The sequence below is a fragment of the Zosterops lateralis genome (genome assembly GCF_965231275.1).
Source record: "Zosterops lateralis genome assembly, chromosome: 20".
Taxonomy (NCBI): Eukaryota; Metazoa; Chordata; class Aves; order Passeriformes; family Zosteropidae; genus Zosterops; species Zosterops lateralis.
The window spans coordinates 11258819-11277912 of NC_139780.1; the positions used below are offsets into that span (position 1 = coordinate 11258819).

The 19094-nt window shown below is 43.7% G+C and overlaps 1 protein-coding gene across 16 annotated transcripts in view; it reads left to right on the forward strand.

Annotated features, from left to right (window-relative positions):
- FNBP1 (formin binding protein 1) overlaps positions 1-17037 on the forward strand; it is a 94150-nt gene extending 77113 nt beyond the window's left edge. For 8 of the 16 annotated variants that reach the window (XM_083875757.1, XM_083875748.1, XM_083875746.1 and 5 more), the window contains 7 exons: positions 1294-1308; positions 5348-5457; positions 7225-7357; positions 8342-8463; positions 8809-8948; positions 9319-9477; positions 11729-13066. In XM_083875757.1, the coding sequence (XP_083731883.1) occupies positions 1294-1308; positions 5348-5457; positions 7225-7357; positions 8342-8463; positions 8809-8948; positions 9319-9477; positions 11729-11763 (714 nt within the window). In that variant the 3' untranslated portion in view covers positions 11764-13066. The other 8 variants (XM_083875761.1, XM_083875747.1, XM_083875751.1 and 5 more) reach the window with 5 other exon arrangements.
- Positions 17038-19094: the final 2057 nt, after the last annotated feature.

The following is a 19094-nucleotide window of genomic DNA, read 5'->3' on the forward strand; positions in this document are numbered from 1 at the left end:
TAAATCTGGCAGCACAAATCCTTGGCTGGAAGAAGAGGCATTTTACAGATTTTACCTTTCAGCTGTTGTTAACATGGAGCGTGTGCTTTTATGCACTTCAAGTTTGTTGGGTAGTTGGAGCATTTCACAACTGTCCCCAAGAGCTGGCAGGACAGCTCAGTGCCCTTTGCTGGAGGAGGAGGAGGAGGCTGGGTGGAGTTGAGATTCTCCTTTTCTATCTGGCTTTAGATCTCGAGCAGCAGCTCACTTGTGCTTGGCACCAGAACTGAGCACTCTTAGTCCCCCAAGCTCTTGGAAATCCTTTTGAACTGCAGCTGTTTTGTCATTTTACAATGATGGAAGAGGCTTTGGGAGTTTTGGTGCTTGGGTGCAAGGCACAGTTGTTCACCTGGGAGTTTCTGGAGCACCTGCCCAGAGCTGTGTGTGCAGGTGAGGCAGGGCAGAGGTGTCACTCATGGGCACACACTGTTCTGTCTTGTTTCCCAGAGTAACTAAAAGATAATATTTGGGCTCTGTCCCAGGAAATGTGGTAACTTCTGAAGGATTAAATCATTTATATCATTTAAGGAGGTTGAATAATGTCTTACCATGCTGTCATAGAACCAATTTGGTGTCAAGAGAATAGATTTTTTTTTTTCCCTCCTCCTTGGGCCTGACCTTGTCTGACTATGGCCAAAGTACGTTTGAGTCTGAGTATTTGTTTCTGAATTGCTCAAGAATGTGAAATGGCTTTCTGTGCCTGCTTGGGCAGCACTCTGCAGCCCACAGAGACAGTCCAGGGGTGTTGTCCTCTGGCTGTAGCCAGAGAACCAAGCATTCCCTGGAGGTCCCATGGTGCTGGGTGCTGCTGGAGCTGCTCCTCACCTCTCCACCGAGGTATGGCTCAGGGGTTAGCCCCCAAAGCCTTTCCATGAAGTGGCTGATGCATTTCAGCACATTTTTAATCTGAAGTGATGCCCATACATTTGCAAGCTGGGAGGTTTTCCCACCTCAGTGCTGTTGCTGTGCTGAGAATACCCAGTGCTGCTGTTTTGGCTGCTGTCAGTCAGTCCAGACCTGATTTCACCTGTGCCCAGGTCCCATTCCTGTTTCTGGCCAGGTCATGGCAGCTGCCCAAGCTCATCTTGTGAACTTTTGCACAGATCTGTTAGTGTGACCCATTTTGCCTTCCAACAGCAAGGGAATTGTGTCATTTTATTGTAACATCAGCCTGAAAAAGTTCCTCTTCTACTGATGCACTGTTGTTTTTTCTCTCTCTCCCCCTACCCTGTATCTCTCCAATTTTACATGAAGCTTTCTCTCAAGCTGGTAAGCACATTTACGGCATGCCTGTCCTGTGTTTTAATCGCAATTTCCTGTGTGTGTTTTAATGTGCACTGTGCCACATGTGACATGACGCTGAAATTAACTGTTAAATTTGTTTCTTCTTTGTGTTTGCTTTTTTTGACCTTTATCAGATAAATCTGAATACACAGGTCTGGAGTCTAATAGAGGTGATCAGAATTCAGTCTTCTAATAAGCTGCTAAAAAAATTAACTCTACTATATAGTTTAGTTTTCACTTTTGCAATCTAGGGCTATGAAAATGTAGAGAAACAGTATCAAGTAAATCTGCTACTGTATAAGTATATATTAATACCTTAAAAAAAGGGGAAAAAATTAAAATAAACGTCTCTGTGCTTCCTGGACTTTTTCCAGAGAGCCATGCATGTCTTTCTGTGTAAAGTAGCTGCAAAGTTTGCTTTCCATGTCCTGTATTACTGGAAATCTGCATCGTTATCACCTACATTTTACAGCCCTATGTAGTCCTTCAGAATAACCAATAATGACATTAATTAAAATTCTGTAGACCTTAACCAACAAGGTTAACTCAATCTGATTTGAATTTGAAAATTGAGAGAGATGCATATGTGTGAATCCTAAATTCCATCTTGGATGCAGCTGGGAAGGTTGCTTGAACTATGGTAAGAAAAAGATGTTACTGAGCTGGAAAGGGAAGGGGTGAACAGACCTGGGAAAGCAAATTACATGCTGAAATCCATGCACAAGGTACTGTTTTGCTTGAGACACTCCACACCTTGCTGTGTTCCTGACAGCTTGTCCACATTCCTTTGGCCCTGGAGAGCCCCTCAGCAGGAGAATGTGCCTGGTTTGCTGCCCCACCTTGTGCAAACACATGAGAGCTGCAGCCACTGATGGCATTTGGGGACCTCAAAGGATCCACAGGGGCACCTAAACTGTGTTAGCTTCCAAGTTCTCTTATTCCTCACCAGTTTGTGCCTTTGGGTGCTTTTTTCCTTCCCTGTGAGGGTGGTGAGGCCCTGGCACAGGATGCCCAGAGCAGCTGTGGCTGCCCCATTCCTGGAAATGTCCAAGGACATGCTCCAGGTGGGGCTTGGAGCAACCTGGGATCGTGGAAGGTGTCCCTGCCCATGGCGAGGGGTTGGAACAAGATGAGCGTTAAGATCCCCCCATCTGACAGAAACTATTCTGTGATTCTTCATATAACTTGTACTTGGACACATCACTGTGGGGCTCTTCTGCTCATGGCAGCTTAGCCAGAAACATGTGGGGCCACCAGGGCTGCCTGGAGCAGCTCTGGCAGTTTTGAGTCCTGCTCCTGCTCTGGCAGCACTGTGACTTTCTTGGGCTCCTTTAGCAAGGTTGCTTCTCACTGAAGACTTGTGGTAGGTCTCAGGAACGATGGGAGTGCCTAGAATACATGCAGACCTTCTTTTGGCTGTTGCCAAGCTACTGTCCTGGGAGTCCAATGCATTTATGCTGGATTTCCACTCGTTTTCTTGGTCACAGTGCTAGTGCGCTGTGTAGCTGAGGTAAGCCTTTGTACATAGGAATAAATTCTCCAAAAATGACTGACATGGCCTTTCCCTGGGAATTGCAGAAATTGGAAAGATGTGCAGGAAGGACTGAGACCTCAGATGGAGAAAAGCAGCTTTTTTTAATCTTCTCTTGGATTCTCACTATGCAAGAGCCAAAACTGGGGCTGAAAAAGCTCATGCTCTCCTCACATGTAGCTTCAGCACAGAAACTATTCCTAAAACAGCCTCTGTTTTCACAGTCCTTCATCTTGGGACAATTTGAATCTTAGATCTCATTACCTTTCTGCAAGGGGACCTTGTGAGCAGCACATCAGAAACAGCACAGCTTTCCCCTTGCCTCACTGCTGCAGCATTTCTAAAAACACAGGCAATGTCCACCGTCTGAGAGGTAGCCCAAGTGTGTTTGTGCTTGAGAGCATGAAATGTGTCCAGCATGTGCAAAAACTGCTCCTTGACTCTCCATTTTGGAGCAGGGTCTTCAACTTCTGATAGGAAATTCCTGAGCACGGACTAAAGTTGGAGTGTGGTCACCTCCCAGCTCTATGCAGCACTCCTGCTTTGGTCTGAAGCATTGTGAGCCAAGCTGCTGGATTTAGTCCAGCTTAGAATTCTTGAATGAAGTTGAAGAATCAAAAATAAGACACTAAAAAGTTGCTTTTCCAAATTTCACTCTATCAGTTGCATTCTACTAATGTACAGCTGGGGATATTTTCAAGCCTGTCTCTTCTGCTTAGAAGTGAGGAGGGTATGTTAGAATATGTTATCTAGATTTCCCTGTAACTGCTTGTTTGTTTACAAAGCTGCCTCCAGATGCTTTGCCTTAAAAAGAAATGTGTGGCTTTAGTGTGTAATTTATCTATAAAATAGATTGAATCACTCTCATGTCTGTTGTGATGTGGGAGTTGCTGTCAATCAAAATCTAAATGCTAAAGAATAAATTAAAATAGATCTCTCCTCTACCAGGCACATCAAGTAACGTAAGCACTAGTAGGACTCCGTGTGAGTAAAGTTTCAGAATCAGTATAACTTTGTCATTTGTCTTAAATTTGCTTTCTCATTGTCTCACAAATAGAATTTTAAGTGTATTATTGCACAGATGATCAAGGCTTCACTAGAAGCACATGCCATCTTTGACTGACAGTCAATACAGCAGCAGTTTCCTCAGGCCTGCTCTGTGACTTTGGAATGGCCAGTCCAGAGGAGAAGGTGATCTGTTTGTGGTCGTCCTCTAGCCCTCTGACACCCCCAGACTTTGGTTTGGAACAGCTCATTCTGCAGCTGCAGAGAAAGTCACAGTGTCCCAGCACATTCAGTACAGAACCAAGGGTGTAATGAGCAGCTTTTGTGGCAGTGTCTCCTCTAAATCACCCTCCTCAGAGAGAAATTTGGCTGTTTTAGCAAGACTGATGGCCCAGCCCTGCCCAGAGGCTCTCAGTAAGCTGATGGACCACTGAATTTGATTAATCAGCTTTATGATTTAACCTTCTTTCTCCCATATTCCCCCTTAGAAATGGGACAGGGAGTGAGGAGAAGCCAAAACAAGCAAAACCTGCCCAAATTCAAGCTTATGCACAAGAACCTCACGCCCTTATGGTGCAACTAATAAGTATTGATGTGTGTTCAATATAGCCCACCCTCTATCTGCCTCCATTGCCTTCTGGCAAGACAAAACTAGGTGTTACTGTGAAGAAAAGAGTGTGGATGTACTTTATGTGTCATCTATCTGCTGTATCAAATTGAGGCAATCAAGAGGAGACATAGCAGAAGGCAGAAAAGGGGTTTTCAAGCAGAATCACAAAGGTAACCACTGTGGTTTCACTTCTTTTTTTCCCCCTTTGGTTATGATTTCAAACTGACTGATTCCATGGCTTTGATATAACTTCTGATTTTTATGTGAGTATAAGTGAGAGAGGAAAAACTGAGAGACTTTGGTGTGGAATGTGGACCCTGGAAAGTAAGCAGCATATTTTTTAAATTGCAGAGTCCAGTGTGGAATGCTTCTGTTAGCTTGGTGTGTTCAGGAGAGCCCTGACATAAATTAACTGTGTTGGACCAGCAGTCAGTCAGCAGTGCACAGGAGTGTGACATGGGAATAAAAGCCAGGAACTGCTTTTATGGGAATGCTGTTTGTAGCAGAGTGAAGGAAGGCAGGAAGGATCAGCTTTCCATGAGAAGGGAATTTTTAAAAAAAAAAATGGTGATAAAACTGTAGATAAAAATAATTTCTCAGCTTTGCTGTTGAATTCTGGAATTCTCTAGCTGATCTTGCATTAGCCACTGTTAGGGAAGCAGGATGTGTTCCTGGGATCATTTCAAGGGCATCCAGATTCCTCCTCACCATTCAGGAACTGATAACACACTACAAATGATAACAATGCTTCAGACCACTGTGATTTTGCACAGGTTTTTATGAGCTGTTTTCAAAATGCAATCCCAAAGGATTCTTTCAGACTCTGATTATTAATTTTTTTTCCTTATCCTCCCCACCCTTCATTCCACTCTGTGCAGGGAGCAGGCCCAGAAGACTTCAGCAATCTCCCACCTGAGCAAAGAAGAAAGAAGCTTCAGCAAAAGGTCGATGAACTAAACAGGGACATTCAGAAAGAGATGGATTCAAGGTGAATCAAACCTCCCTAATCAAAAGTGGATTTGCACTGAGCAGAGCCCTTGTATGTGATGGATGTGGGTAGATTCCAACAGGAGAGGCTTTTATGAGATGATGGCATCATCCAAAGTCTCTCTGATCTGTAGCTTAGATTTCCTGGAAGCAGGAAGATAATGACTCCTGTGCTTTTGTGAATGCTTTTTCTACCAGGCTGCATTTATCATTCTGGTTGAGAATAAGGCTAGTTTAGCTACACATTTTAATTGATTCTGACAGCCTGTATTTGTGCTTTGTGTTTGTTCACATCCTGTAGTTGCATTAAAGATCCAGCATGTTTTGTTTGTGAGATACAGAACTTTTCTTCCCTGAAGGATTTCAAGACTTTAGGATTCTCCCTAAATCTGCTTTGCATTTGTACACATGTGTCTGCATTTTGTGTCAGCTTGCTTTCAAGAACCTGTTGATTTTGCCTACTAACCCAGAATTTCTCCTTTATATTTTATCTCATGCATAAGAAAAGTAAATTGTACGTGGTATGGTTTCTCTTTGTTTTTTTGGTTTGTTTGGTTTTTTTTTTTTTTTTTTTTTTTGTTTTGTTTTTTTTTTTTTTTTTTTTTTTCCTCTGTGGTAACTCAGGTTTGCCTCTGTGCAGGTTTTTCTTTCTGTTCTGTATTGGTTCTGAGCTGACCCGACATTAAAATCAGATATGGAATTGCAACAGAGTGAAGTATAAATGAAGATAGTTTATGATGGAGAAATTAGCAGCAGTTAAATAAGAGTTAAACAGAAATAATTGTGACTCATATGTTTGCAACATTGTCCCTAAAGGCTTCAGGCACGGAGCAGTCCCACTTCCTTGCCACCCACACTTTTTCCCGGTTTCCAGACACACAAGGCAAAGACACGGGATTCCAATTGTCAAGAGTTTGGTGGGAAACTCTAAAGTAAAAAGAGTGTTAACTTGAGTCGTGGGACTCTCATTAACCTCTCTCCCACCAGCTAATTCCTAGAGAAAATCTGAATAGTTGTGCCTAAAACCAGCCCATAATTCCATTTTCAGCTCTGAAATGTCCATCAGCAGCTGAGTGAAGCTGCCCTGGGACTCAACAGGACACGAGGTCACATTTTGTAGCCTCAAGTCCCTCTGTCCCTGTGCTGTGACAAACACAAACCATCTGGAGCCAGCTTCCTTTTGAGTAGTGTGAAACAAATAAATATCATTCAGATTATTTGGATTGCTAAACACAAGCTGCAACAGGCAGGGTGAGAATTTCTGATCTGCCCTCCATTTCTGTTATTGATATATCTTTGTTCCACTTTCTCAACTGGAGGTCAGCCCACAATGGATGATAATGATTCAACTGTTTGTCTAAGCTCTGAAAACTGGGAAGATATTAGTCTAGAAATTTGGAGCTGTCATAGATTGCAATGGTTGTGAGTTTTATTTTTTTCCCCAGGGCAGCAAATAGGTTCTGTTGTACTACATAAAAAACCATGTCAGGCTAAAAATCAATATCAAGTATCCTCTCAGGTTGTAGGTAACTCATTGTTTTTTATATCTGACAGTGTAAATTCTCTTCTAGCAAATAATTTTACTGTTCTTTTTTAATGGCTGGTTCTATACAGGGTAAAAGCCCCACCTGGGTGTTCTCAGTTCCCTTTGTAACAGCTTAGGTTGAACCTCAGAGTGAAGAAGATAAAGTTTATTAAAGCAATAATAAACTTTATTAAACTTTCCCCAGCTGCACTAAATGTGTTTTATTTTTGTTTTGCCCCTCAGAGATGCCTTAACGAAGATGAAAGATGTGTACATCAAGAACCCCCAGATGGGAGACGCAGCGAGTGTGGACCACAGGCTGGCAGAGCTTGGGCAGAACATTGAAAAGCTGAGATTAGAAGTTCAGAAATTCGAGGTATGAGAAGAGACATTTCAGTAAAAAGCTGCTCAGGTCTGAGCAGGGCCTTCCTGGCTTTTCCAGATGTATTGATTCACTTGGGTGTGTGAGGGCAAGAGCTCCTTGAGCACTTGCATTAATTGGGGTCTTTGAGCTTATTTGTGTAGCAAAAACATGCACCATCTCCCATGGCTGTCAGCCCACAGTTAAATCTGCCACAAAAAACAAATTGAGCTAAGTGGAGGTGAAGAGAAAACGTTCTCTCTGGATTGCCTAGAGGGCTTCAGATGCTTATTTAATTAATTACATAAATTGAAGCATCATGTTACAGATGTCTGTGGAAAATCAGAGTGACATAAATGCAAAACACCATTTAGAGACTAACAGCAAGACGGAAGCCATCAGGTGAAATATGTTTTAAGGAATAGTCTGCCATGAACAGGAAGCTGCTTAGTGATATAAAATGTCCAGAACAGAAGGGGAGTGTTTGGAATATATGAAGCCCATTATAATTATATGAGAAGGATTAGACATCTGAGAAAAGACTTCACTTTCTACATTATGCTTTGAACATAAACAGATACAGCCCATTAATTTCAGATGTGGTTTTACTATCCATTGCTTTCCGATCCGTTTGAAATCAGTGGCTCTTTCATTCTCCCTAGCTTTTGTTCCTGTGCATTCAGCAGTTGCTGAGTTTCTGGTGTTACTCAGACTACTCTAAGCAGGCATACATCATTTTACTTGATTGCAATTAGAGCAGCATCATCTCCTGCTGGCTGTTAACTGCTTCTCTGTCAGGGTGTTTTCAGGACCCAGTGCCAAAAAATAGTTACATTTTCAATAAGTGTGTTTTTCAGCAAGACGATCCAGAACTTGAACAGCTGACCACTGCCACTCAAAGGAAAATGTGAACGTGTTTACAAACCAGTCTCTGTTCTGTAGCCTGGGTGTCAGGAGTGTCCCAGCAGCGTTAACACTGTGTGTCTGTCTGTGTGGCAGGGCTGGCTGGCAGAGGTGGAGGGGAGGCTGCCAGCACGGACCGAGCAGTCCCGGCGGCAGAGCGGAGTCTACGAGGCGCAGAACGCATCGGGAGTGAACAGCTGTGCCCAGGACAGAGAGAGGTACAGTATCTGTACAGGGCTGGGGCTGCCAACACAGTCCCTGCAGCCACACTGCAGGGCTCTGCAGCCTCTCATTGCCATTTCCTACCCCAAAGAGCTGCAGTTCTGGCTATGATGAGCTGTGTGACTGCTGGGAAGGCCAGTGAGCCAGTGCATTTTTACAGCTTTTAATGCTAAAAATGAGGGTTCTCACTTATCTGTAGTCACAGCCAGCTTCAAGCAAGCTCTGGAACCACTGAGCTGCTCCAGCTGGAGCTGCTCCCCTTGCCCCAAGCCTGGTGACCAAGTGGTTCTCTCTTCTGCTGAGGTTGGTTGCTATAGTTGTTTTGTTTTTCCTCTCTTGAGCAGCCCCGATGGCAGTTACACAGAAGAGCAAAGCCAGGAGACTGAGATGAAAGTACCTGCAACAGACTTTGACGATGAGTTTGATGATGAAGAACCACTACCCACCATAGGAACATGTAAAGCGCTCTATACATTTGAAGGTATCACTCAAACCTTACCCTCATTTCACTGACAAGGTTTTTTTTAAGGTCATATGCTAAGGGCAAGTGGGAAGCCTTCATTAAACCTAAATAGCCAAAGGGCAAGTGAGGCTCTGCTGTGATTCTGTAGAAAGGCACTAAGACAGGGATTTATCTCCTGTTGCACAGGAGCTCTACAAGAAAAAGAACCAAAACTCTGCTGTCAGGGTCACGTTTGTCTGGATCTTCATATACACACTGCTAACTCCTGAATCACAAGCTCCTGTTCTTGCTGCCAGTGATGCACCAAAAGTTGCGTCCACCCATGGTCTGAGTTTCTGATTCCTGCTGTGCAGCACAGCCTAAAATTCCCTGTTGCTGTGTATTTCAGGTCAGAATGAAGGAACAATCTCTGTAGCAGAAGGAGAGATGCTTTATGTAATAGAAGAAGACAAAGGTGACGGGTGGACGCGAATCCGAAGGAACGAAGATGAGGAGGGCTATGTCCCCACGTCCTATGTTGAAGTCTATTTGGACAAAAATGCCAAAGGTGCTATGACCTATATTTAATGCTATTATTATTGTTTTATTTGCTTTCACAGAGATAAACCAACCCCAAAAGCTGCTCTGTATTGCAGATAGAGCCTTTTAAGAGTCTGTACGATGCCACCAAGTGCATTATTCTGTACGTGGACGAATTATGGCTTGTTGTACTGCAAAACTGCTTTTCTTGCTCAGAGAAGGGTAGTGTGGGGGACTGTGAAAGCAGAGGGGAAATGTAGCCTTTCCTGGACAGTCTTTGCTCAACTGTCATTGCCATTGCACACCCAGCTTAGTGCAGGAAACACAAAGCTCTTTGGGATCATTCAGGTTCTCCTCAGATACCCAGGTGGCATCTCAGACACATCCACAAGTCAACTGTTTGTCCCAAAGTCACTGAATGGAACTTTACAGAGGTTTATAGAGATTTGCTGGTTTGTGTCTGTGTGGGAGCTTTTCAGAGCCTGTTGTGTTCTGGGGACCTTCTGGATTGAAAACTGGTGGAAATTTAGTTTGGTGTGTGTGGAAGGAGAGATCTTACCAAAACCTCTCTACACAGCGCACTGCGGTCCTTGATAAATGGGTAAAACATTAAGAAAGCTCTTCTGTTCTTTCCCACCTTGCTACATTTCAGATGTATTTGCTGTTTCAGATGGCCAAAACTAATGGTTTAATCTTTTGCTTACACAAGATTAATGGAGACATTCAGAGTTTGGATCCATAAGCTGCTGTTTGTTGCTTTTAATTCCTCCCAAATGTTTTGTGTAAGGAAGCAGTGCTGCAGAGCAGACCTGGCTGGAGTAAATGCCAGTGCTGAGCACCTGCTAATGGGATACACCAAGAAATCAAAAGATTTTAGCCCTGTTTCAAATCAGGACATGTTAGAACTCCCCTGTTAAATAATTTGTGTTTATTCAGTCACTTAATCGTTCAGATTATTGTGTTTCCTAGACTTGAGAGTTCTTGGTGTGAAACAAGCAGCTTCATCCAAGTCAAAAGCAAACTGAACCATTTTCTTTGGGATTTATGGGCAGCAGGAAGAGAGGAGTAGGACTGTGTCCATAAACCAGCACTGAAACTTGAGCAGTTCAGGGTTGGGTTGGGTGTTAATCAGTGCAGTGCCTTGTCTGCTGCAGGTGAAAATCTGGGCCTTCTTTCATTTTGCCATAATACAGTAGTTTTATGTTCCTGTTGGCAAATACATGGTCAGTTGAGATGCAAAAGAGTGCAAAAAGTTTAGCCCCCTCTGTTGGTTTTTATTAACCTTTGAAAAAGACGAACATGGATCATCCATTCCCTCTTATATCCAGAACAAGGCTGAAGGATTGGAAATTATGGAACCAAAGACTGCTTTGGGGTGGAAGGGATGCTCTGCCATGGGCAGGGACACCTTCCATCAGAGTAAAAGTGCAAACTGTGCCAGGGGTGAAGGCTGATCCAGCTGCAGCCATTTCTGTAGCCACAATTAAGGTTTTTCAGATAATTTAAAGCTTTTCCATTAATTTTGCTGGATTTCAGGAAAATCAAATATACCTGTGAATATCTAACATACAGGAACAATAATGTTTACCTCTTTTATTTTCAAGTCTCTGGTTCAAAAGAAAAGTTAGAAGAGAACTTTTCATAGAATGCAGCATAAAGATTTGGAGGAAATGCTGCTGTGTTCAAAAGGTGAACTTTATTGCAAGCTGCAAATTGATTTTTAAGGTGTTGGTAGAAGTGACTTGATTCAGTCCTTGAAATAGAAGCGATGACATTCCTGAAGGTAACACTGTAAATACTAAAGCATTTGCAAACTTTAGTAATCCTTTCCTCTTTTTTGGAGAGAAGGTTGAGCAGCTGGCACCATGAAAGGCTGGTGGCAGAAGGGTGGGAGCTCACAGCAGCCCCTGTGACTGTCCCAGCCAGCAGAGCCACTCCTGGCTTGGCTTTACCTGCCCAGCCAGGCTGTGGCTGTGCCATGAGCAGCTCAGTGCCACTGCTTAGTGCTCTGGGAGAAGCTGCTTTTTCATTCAGCTGGAGCCTGTGTTTGTCAGGGCTCTGCTGCAGAAATGAGCTGAGCAGGACAGGTAAGTTGTGTGCTGCAGGTGCCCTCCTGATCAAAGTCTTGTTGGAGCCAAGCTGGGTCTGTGCCTTGCCAGTCTCTGTGCGAAGGCTCCTGGTGACATTTACAGGAATGCCTCTGGTCAGAGGGTGTTGGCAAACCCTGTCACAAAAAGAACCGTAATGCCTATCTTGTTTTGCCTTTTTTTTTTTTCCAGATGTTCACAAACCACTTCAGAAAATCTCTGAGTAGGTTTGCATAGGCCTGTCCACCCTTTATTCTCCTGATTTGCTGCTACGGTTGTTTTAAGAGCTCTATTTGAGAAGGTTTTCTTTAGAAGAGATGAATGCACATGTCATATCTCCATCACTGAAAGACTTTGTTAGGTACCAGGTCGGCTCTGAAATGTCACTGCCCATGAAGGTGCTGCCCAGACTGTGTCCATTTAGTGCAAACAGCATTGCTGTCCTCCTGAATAGAAATGAGAGCTGCAGGCTGTGCTCCTGCTGGGATTGGTGCAGGAAGCTGTTCTGTGCACACCTGGCTGGAGCATCTTGCAGGGCTTTTCGTCTCTGTCTGGTGCTGAGAACTCTCAAACACAGGAACTGGTTGGGCCATTCAGCTCGAGACTGACCACCCTGTGTTACTGACTATGGTACCTCATCATCTGCTTGGGAACAAAACTGTCTTTCACTGAGGGATGTTGTGAAATCCTGTGACACAAAAAAACCTGCATGGAGCAACCAGCTCTGTAGAAACCCTGCATTGCACCCGACAGAAATGCCATGTTCCCTTCCAGCAGCAAGCCTGGCTGTTGATTTGGGTGACATGCAGGAATAGAGGCTGGTTTGGGATGTTTAACTTCTTGATAAAAATTATTTTGGAGCTGTGGGCTGATGAGCATTTTGGCTCCTTTGCCACTGTGAGTCTGTTCCCCCTCACCTCTGATGCTCTCAGTAATTCCTTAAGGACAGCTCTGGCATTGCCAGTGCTGAGCTCTGCTGTTTGCTGTAACCATCCTGCAGAGCCTTGACTTACATAAATAAATAGGTAAAAGTTAACCACGCTGATGCACTTTTTTATCTAGGATATATCTGATTATTTAATGCTTGCCAAATTATTTAGGAATTGGTAATTCTAAACTGGACTGTGGCTTTTAAAAATTCTTTTGTTAAATACGTGCCCTTAGTTCTCCCAGTATATATAAAAAAATGTGTACATTACATAACTTAAAGACTAAAGTTACTTGAATTTGAATTGTTTTTATCCTTTTATATGTGTATAAATATAAATGGTTTTATAGGCTGTTCTTCTGCTTAACCCAGCTGTTTTGGTAACTGCTCAGTCCCTCTGTTGATAAATGTTTTTGGTTACTCAGCTGCCTGCACCTGGACTTGCATAGGAACTGCTGTTGTGTGTTAAGGTTTGTTCAATCTGGCCAGTATGGTTGTCTAATTTCTATCCTTATTTTTAAAAGAATCATCATTTGTCAGGAATCTCTTTATAGCTTGATGTACCATGGTGTCTTCTTCTAATAAACATTATATTTTCTCATTCCTGTGAGGTTTTGGCTTTTGAGTTTTTTTTGGCAGTAACTAGTAGATGGCAATAATTAGTGGCAAAAAGTAGGGGCATTTATCTTTCCTAAGGGACAGCAAATGGCCCAGAGCTGTTTCTCACTCTAAGCACAAATGCAATTCTTTGCAAGAAAAATATTCTATTGTGGCTCTTTGAAAACGTCTTTGTGCTGTCATTTGGAAGGATTTGATGGAAGTGGGTGCAAAAGAGATGAGAAGTTTCCCCTGGTCTCTGAAATGCAAGGGAAGTTTGGACTCATCCTGTATTCCCTTGGATACAGCAGTTGGGGCCAAATCACGCTCCTGGATTGTAGCTTCACTTGGCCAAAGGAAAAGCTTGTCCTCAGCCCCCAGACTGTGGGAAAAGGGATCGCCTGAGGAGGGGTTTGGAGGTTTGGGCTGCTTCACTGACCTGCATATGCCTGGCTTCCCTTGAGAAGGAAAGGCCTCTACAGCCTGTGGTGGAAAGGAAAGCTCTGGATTCCTCTGCAAATTATTTGATTTAATTTCCTGTTGTTGTTCAGTGTCATTGATGGTGTCTGGAGCTGTCACTTGAACAGATGCAGTGCTGCTTTGCAGACAGAAGATGAAAAAGCTGTTTGTTTTCTCAGTGGCACACAGCAGGTGCTGGCAAGGTCCTGCTCCTGTGCTTTGCTCCCAGAGCACAGCAGAATCCCAGTGATGCTCATCCCAAGCTGGAGGGAAGGGCTGAGGGTGAAGGGTTGCTGTCTGAGTCAGGAGCCTTCTTAAGTCTTGTAACCAGTAGATGCTTCATTGCTTTATTTCCTTTAATCTCCTGCAGGCAAGAGCTGTTCTTAAGGGACCCCATTTCCCCCAGCCTCTTTCTAATCCAGTTCTTTCTTTTTGTCTTTCTTATGTTTTAGATTCCTAAAGGTGTTTGTGCTGGTGCAAGAACCTCGGGGCGAGCTTGTCACAGAAGGAGAAACAAAATGGTCTGTTTACCCTGCAGGCAGTTAAAACACACCCATGGAAAGCCAGACTCCCAGTCTTGTCTGGAGTTCCCACTTGAAAATTCAGACCTAAATTCCATCCCAGTACCATTCAGATGCCTGCTCTTTTCCATGGCATGCTACTTGTGGCTCGGATTTCCTTATCAGCCTCTCCCTCTCTTCTGCCACCTTGGCACAGCCCCTCTGTCAAACATAACACACTCTTCTCCCAACCCAGTCCCTCCCAACTTCTATCAGAGAACTGCTGGCTGCCCCTGGATGCAGGGGGTAGCCAGAGACTCCCAAGCATGTTCTGGTCTGTCTTCTGTCCCCTTGTCCCTCAGTCCACCTGGATGTACACACTGGTCCCTCAGCATTTCACACGGTGCCTTTAGTGCTAAACCTGCAGGTCCTCTCAGCAGAGAGCCTGGAAAGGAGGTGGAAAACCTCCCCTGGGAACAGTGTTACAGCAGCTGGACTGGGCTCTCAATTTGTCAATATTAAATTGATCCACATTCTGCCTTCCCCAAAAGGTCACTAATACTTGTCAGCCTTTATTTCTCTTTTTTCAAATCCAGGCTGTTGCTCATTCCAAGTATTAAACCTCTCTGACCCTGCTGTTTCCTGAAAACCCTTCAAGCTCACGTATGTACCTGTTTTCCTGCTTGTTCTCTCTGCCCCCTCCTGTGTCCCTGCTGTTCCTCACACACACACACACACACACACACACACACAGACAGTGGCATTTTGGTTGGCAGCCCTTGATGCTGCTCACAGGCCCCGTTTGGCTCTCGTTTCAGCCTGCATGCTCGCCCTGTTGCCTTGCCTGCGCCCACCTTCCTCAGGGTCACGTCATTTTGTGGCTGGTGGTTTAATCTCTCTGCAGTTTTCTTTTTGGTTGGTTTGTTTTTTAGCATTTCAGACCTGCCTTCTCTTTTTGCATGACCTCCTGTGCATTCTCATCAGTTCATGTTGGAATTATGGAGTTTTTTTAGATAACTAAAAGAAAAAAAAAAAAAAAAAGAAACTGCACTGTTTCCTTCTCCCATCTTGTCGTGGACTGAACCTGGACCCAGCAGCCAGACAGGAATTGTGACCACACTGTTCTCACATGGTTTGGTTTGAAGCAGAAGTAGGATAAGTGATTCTGCACTTTATCATGTCATACAGTGGTAAGAGAGCTACAGTATCACCACGAATCACACAATCTGGACTTCAACTGCCTAACAAAGAGTCAGTTGCCTCTCTCAATTTCTCCAAACTTCTGCATTCTAACTTGGTTTCCCCTGAATTGTTACCATTGCTTGGGTTTTACAGTCATGAGTCCTGCAAAAGTCAGTTGCCACTAAATAGCTCCTGAGGGCTAAATTTATTCATGGATCCACACCTTCTTTGGGGGGAACCTACTGGCTCTAGTCCAACTCCAGCATATCCTGTACAATCCCCACAAGCAGAAAAATTTTACATGGAAGCCACTATGGGCAGTGACCCCAAAATGAAACCTCTCAGGGTTTGTTTGCAGGCAAGTGAGTGTTGTTTTGCTGCCTGTTGGGCTGTCCTGCAGGGTCAGCACATCAGAACACACCCCATAATCTCACACTCTCCATGTTGGGGATGGCCTGGGCCATCCCCACAGAGGATGAAGTGATCTTTGAGCTGGGTTATGTGTAATGTTCATAATTCTGTCCTTTTCTCTCCATTTAAGATGCCAACTTCTGTTTTTACAAAGTCCCTTGGTGCTACAGTTCATCCTGTAGTTGATGGTGCTTAAGAGTTGCCAGCATGAACCAGCAGAAGGTTTGTGATTTAAACACAATCCAGATGTGCTGAGCACAGGCAGCACCAATGCTGGGGCTGTTCTGCTGCAGCACTGGAGGCTCAGAATCCATAAATCACTGCCTTATCATTGCTGCTGCTGTGGTCACTGAGCTGTTCAGATCAAGAGCAGAATGGGATCCCCATGGCTGGCACCTGTGGCTTTGTGGTCTCCACCTGCCAGGGGATCTAAAGGGTTGAACAATTAACAGGTGTGCAAAAATATCCTTAAAATATTTTTAGCTGCAGTATTTTTATTCTTGTGTCCAATGCACTGTTGAATCAGCAGATAAGAATTCATTTTCACCTATTGTTGTGCCATCTATGTAAAAATTAGATCAAAGTTTGCTTTTCTATATTTAATCTGGGTGGACAGTATATTATTGTCAGCCTCTGTGGAACTATTGGAACAATTGCAATGTCTGTGTTTCTAAAGTGTGCTGTAGAAGGAGCATTAGCTTTAGCTGACTGATTGATTCCTGAAGTTTTATTAAAAGACCATGTATGGAGTTTTTATAAACTTGGCAAGTAGTTCCCAAAAGCCTGGATCTTAAAACTTATTTAAGGAATAGTGACAGTCATATCTCATAGTCTGCACACATTTATTCCGCTGCCGTTATTCAGGGTAATTAATAATCTTTGTAGAATTTACCTTTGGCAAACGCTGAAGAACTAAATATGTGACTGGTTTATAAAAACTCTGCTTGGATTTACTAATTTTGCCCAGCAGCGTGGACTGTACATCCTATGAAATTTCATGATCCCCAGCAAAAGTCTCTAATGCCCTTTCTTAACACCTGTAAATAGAGAAGAAACATATTTACTGATACTCAAAGTTGTGTTTAATGCTGAGTATTTTTCAGAAGTTTATTTAGTTTGATGCATATTGTTCTTTGTTTTCCTGCCTGAAATGTCAGAAGACCTAAAAGAAACCAAATTCTATTTTAACATGATAATGTCGAGCACTTTTTTATTTGTATATGTGTATGTATGTGTGTTTGAGCACTGATCTCGAGATCTCGGTGGCATCTCAGTGTTATAATTTCATTGCCAATGTAAAAGGTTCTGGTGTTGCCCATTCATTTCTGGAGACAGAATTCAACCAAATAAAGTGCTTCCATTTGAAAGCGAATATTCACCTTGTAGCAATGAAACAAAGTCATCTGCATATTTAAATAAACATTTAATTCCAGAAATACAGTTTCACTGGACCCTTTTGATCAGCCAGATGGGAAGAAAAATGAATTTGTTGCCTTTTTTTTCCCAACAGAAAAGTTGGTGCCTCTTTGCTTTGGGGTTCTTGGGGCTGTTGAGGTTCAGCTGTTGCTCTCCAGGAGCTGCTGCTTCCCACAGATGTGTCCAAGGGAGAGTGGGAATTTGAATTTGGCTGTGGCTGCTGCTTCAGCCACAGAGAAATTCAGACTAAAACACCCCAGAGCTGCTCTCTTACTCCTCATTATTCTTCCTGACTATGAGGTGGATTTGCGTTTTGTTTCCAGCTGTAAAATGCACATGGAACAACTGGATCAACACATTCCAGTGTGGTGCTGTTCCTAGTTCTCTCTTCTGAAAAGTTTGGACACTTTTTCATTTGTGCTACCTGTTGGCTTTGGTTTTGTTTGGTTTTTTAAAATATTATTTCCCATTGGAATTTTCAGAAGCAATAATTTATCTGTCTGTACTTCTGGCTGTCCCACAGAGCCGGGTCCCATCAGGTCACTTTGAGATTTGATTTTATCAAACTTTGACCTTTCCAGTGCTGCTGAATAGAGAATGAAGAGGTTGGGTCTTTTTTTTGGTCATATGAGGAGAAAGAAAAATGGGCTGTTGTGGCTGGAGTTGGTGTTGGGAAGGGCAGGTGATTTGTGCTTTTGCAGCAGGAGCCTGTGAGAACTGGAAACTTGGGGGGAAGATTTCATCTAAAGAGAGAGCTGTACCATGGAATGCCTGTCGTGAATGTTCTGGTTTAACTGGAAGTCTTGGCAGATGTTTTTGATGCTGATGGGTTTTATATTAAAACTCAGGCTGTTGCAAGCCTGGTAAGGACTGGGATTGGGGAGGAATGTGTGGATGTACAAGTATGTCCAACACAGCAATAATCACCGAATAATCCAAAAACCAGGCACATTTCTGTACCTCTGGCTGAGATGCACAATTCTGTTCTGGTGTGCAGGGTTGTGAATAATGTGTGTGTTTTTCTAGCTGAGAGAAAAGCCCCCACCTCTTGGCCAGCTTCACCATCACCCCTTGGCCCAGGTCACTGCAAAGATCCCAAGAGCCAGGAAGATTTGCAGATTTCCCACTCAGTAGGTGACATCTGGTGGTCCTTTCATCTGCCAAATAATCTAGAGATTATTTTTGCTTAATACAGTCAAGCTGCTACATTTCTTCCACAGGATTTCACTTGTTCTTTGCCAGCACTAATTAGCATCCCTGTCAGTTCAGGACAGATCAGGGTTGTTGATGACAGGCTGCTGGTCTTTGGTTTTGGGCAATGATGAATAGGAGGGGGTGTTCCTCTGGCTCTGACTTGGATTTATCTTTCACAGAATCAGCACTGCTGACTTTAAATAGAAACAGCACGATCCAAGGGGTGAGGGAGAGCTGGGGGTGTGGAACTGGGCAAAAAGGGAGAAGAAAATGAAATAAAGGTTTTGTATGGAGTGTTTGTGTCACAGTTACAATAGAGCAATGGCTCTGCCCAGAACAGGAGCAGCACACAGGAACTGAACTCCTGGAGAAATGAGGGGAGGGAGCAAAAAATCTAATACAGTCCCCAGTGCATTAACAGTTCTTTCAGCTCCCCTTATTTTGCAATTGGCAAAGGCAACTGATAAAGGGGGAAAATGGTTTGCAAAGAGAACTGATAAGAGTTCAGCATTGGCTTGGCTCCCAGAGCCGTCTGCTCAGAAATGTCACAGCTGCCTCCAGTGGAGCTGGAGGAAAGTGAGGCTGCAGTTGAAGCTGAGATGAAACCAGGATGCAGAACCAACCCTTGAGTGCTTGACCAGGTAGAGGGTAACCCAGAGCAGCCCTGGAGCTGTTTGTCTGGACCCTGAGCAGCCCCTCCCTGGGGAGGGCAGTTCTGGTTGTCTCTGGGAAGGTTTGGAGCTGTTCAGTTGCTCAGGTTAGAGATTTGTTTGTAAGTTCCAAGTTTGGACAGTTGAGTCCAAGCTGCTCAAGAACAAACAGCATGTTTTTATTACTCAGCTCCAGCTCTGCTTCTTCAAACATTTCAGGC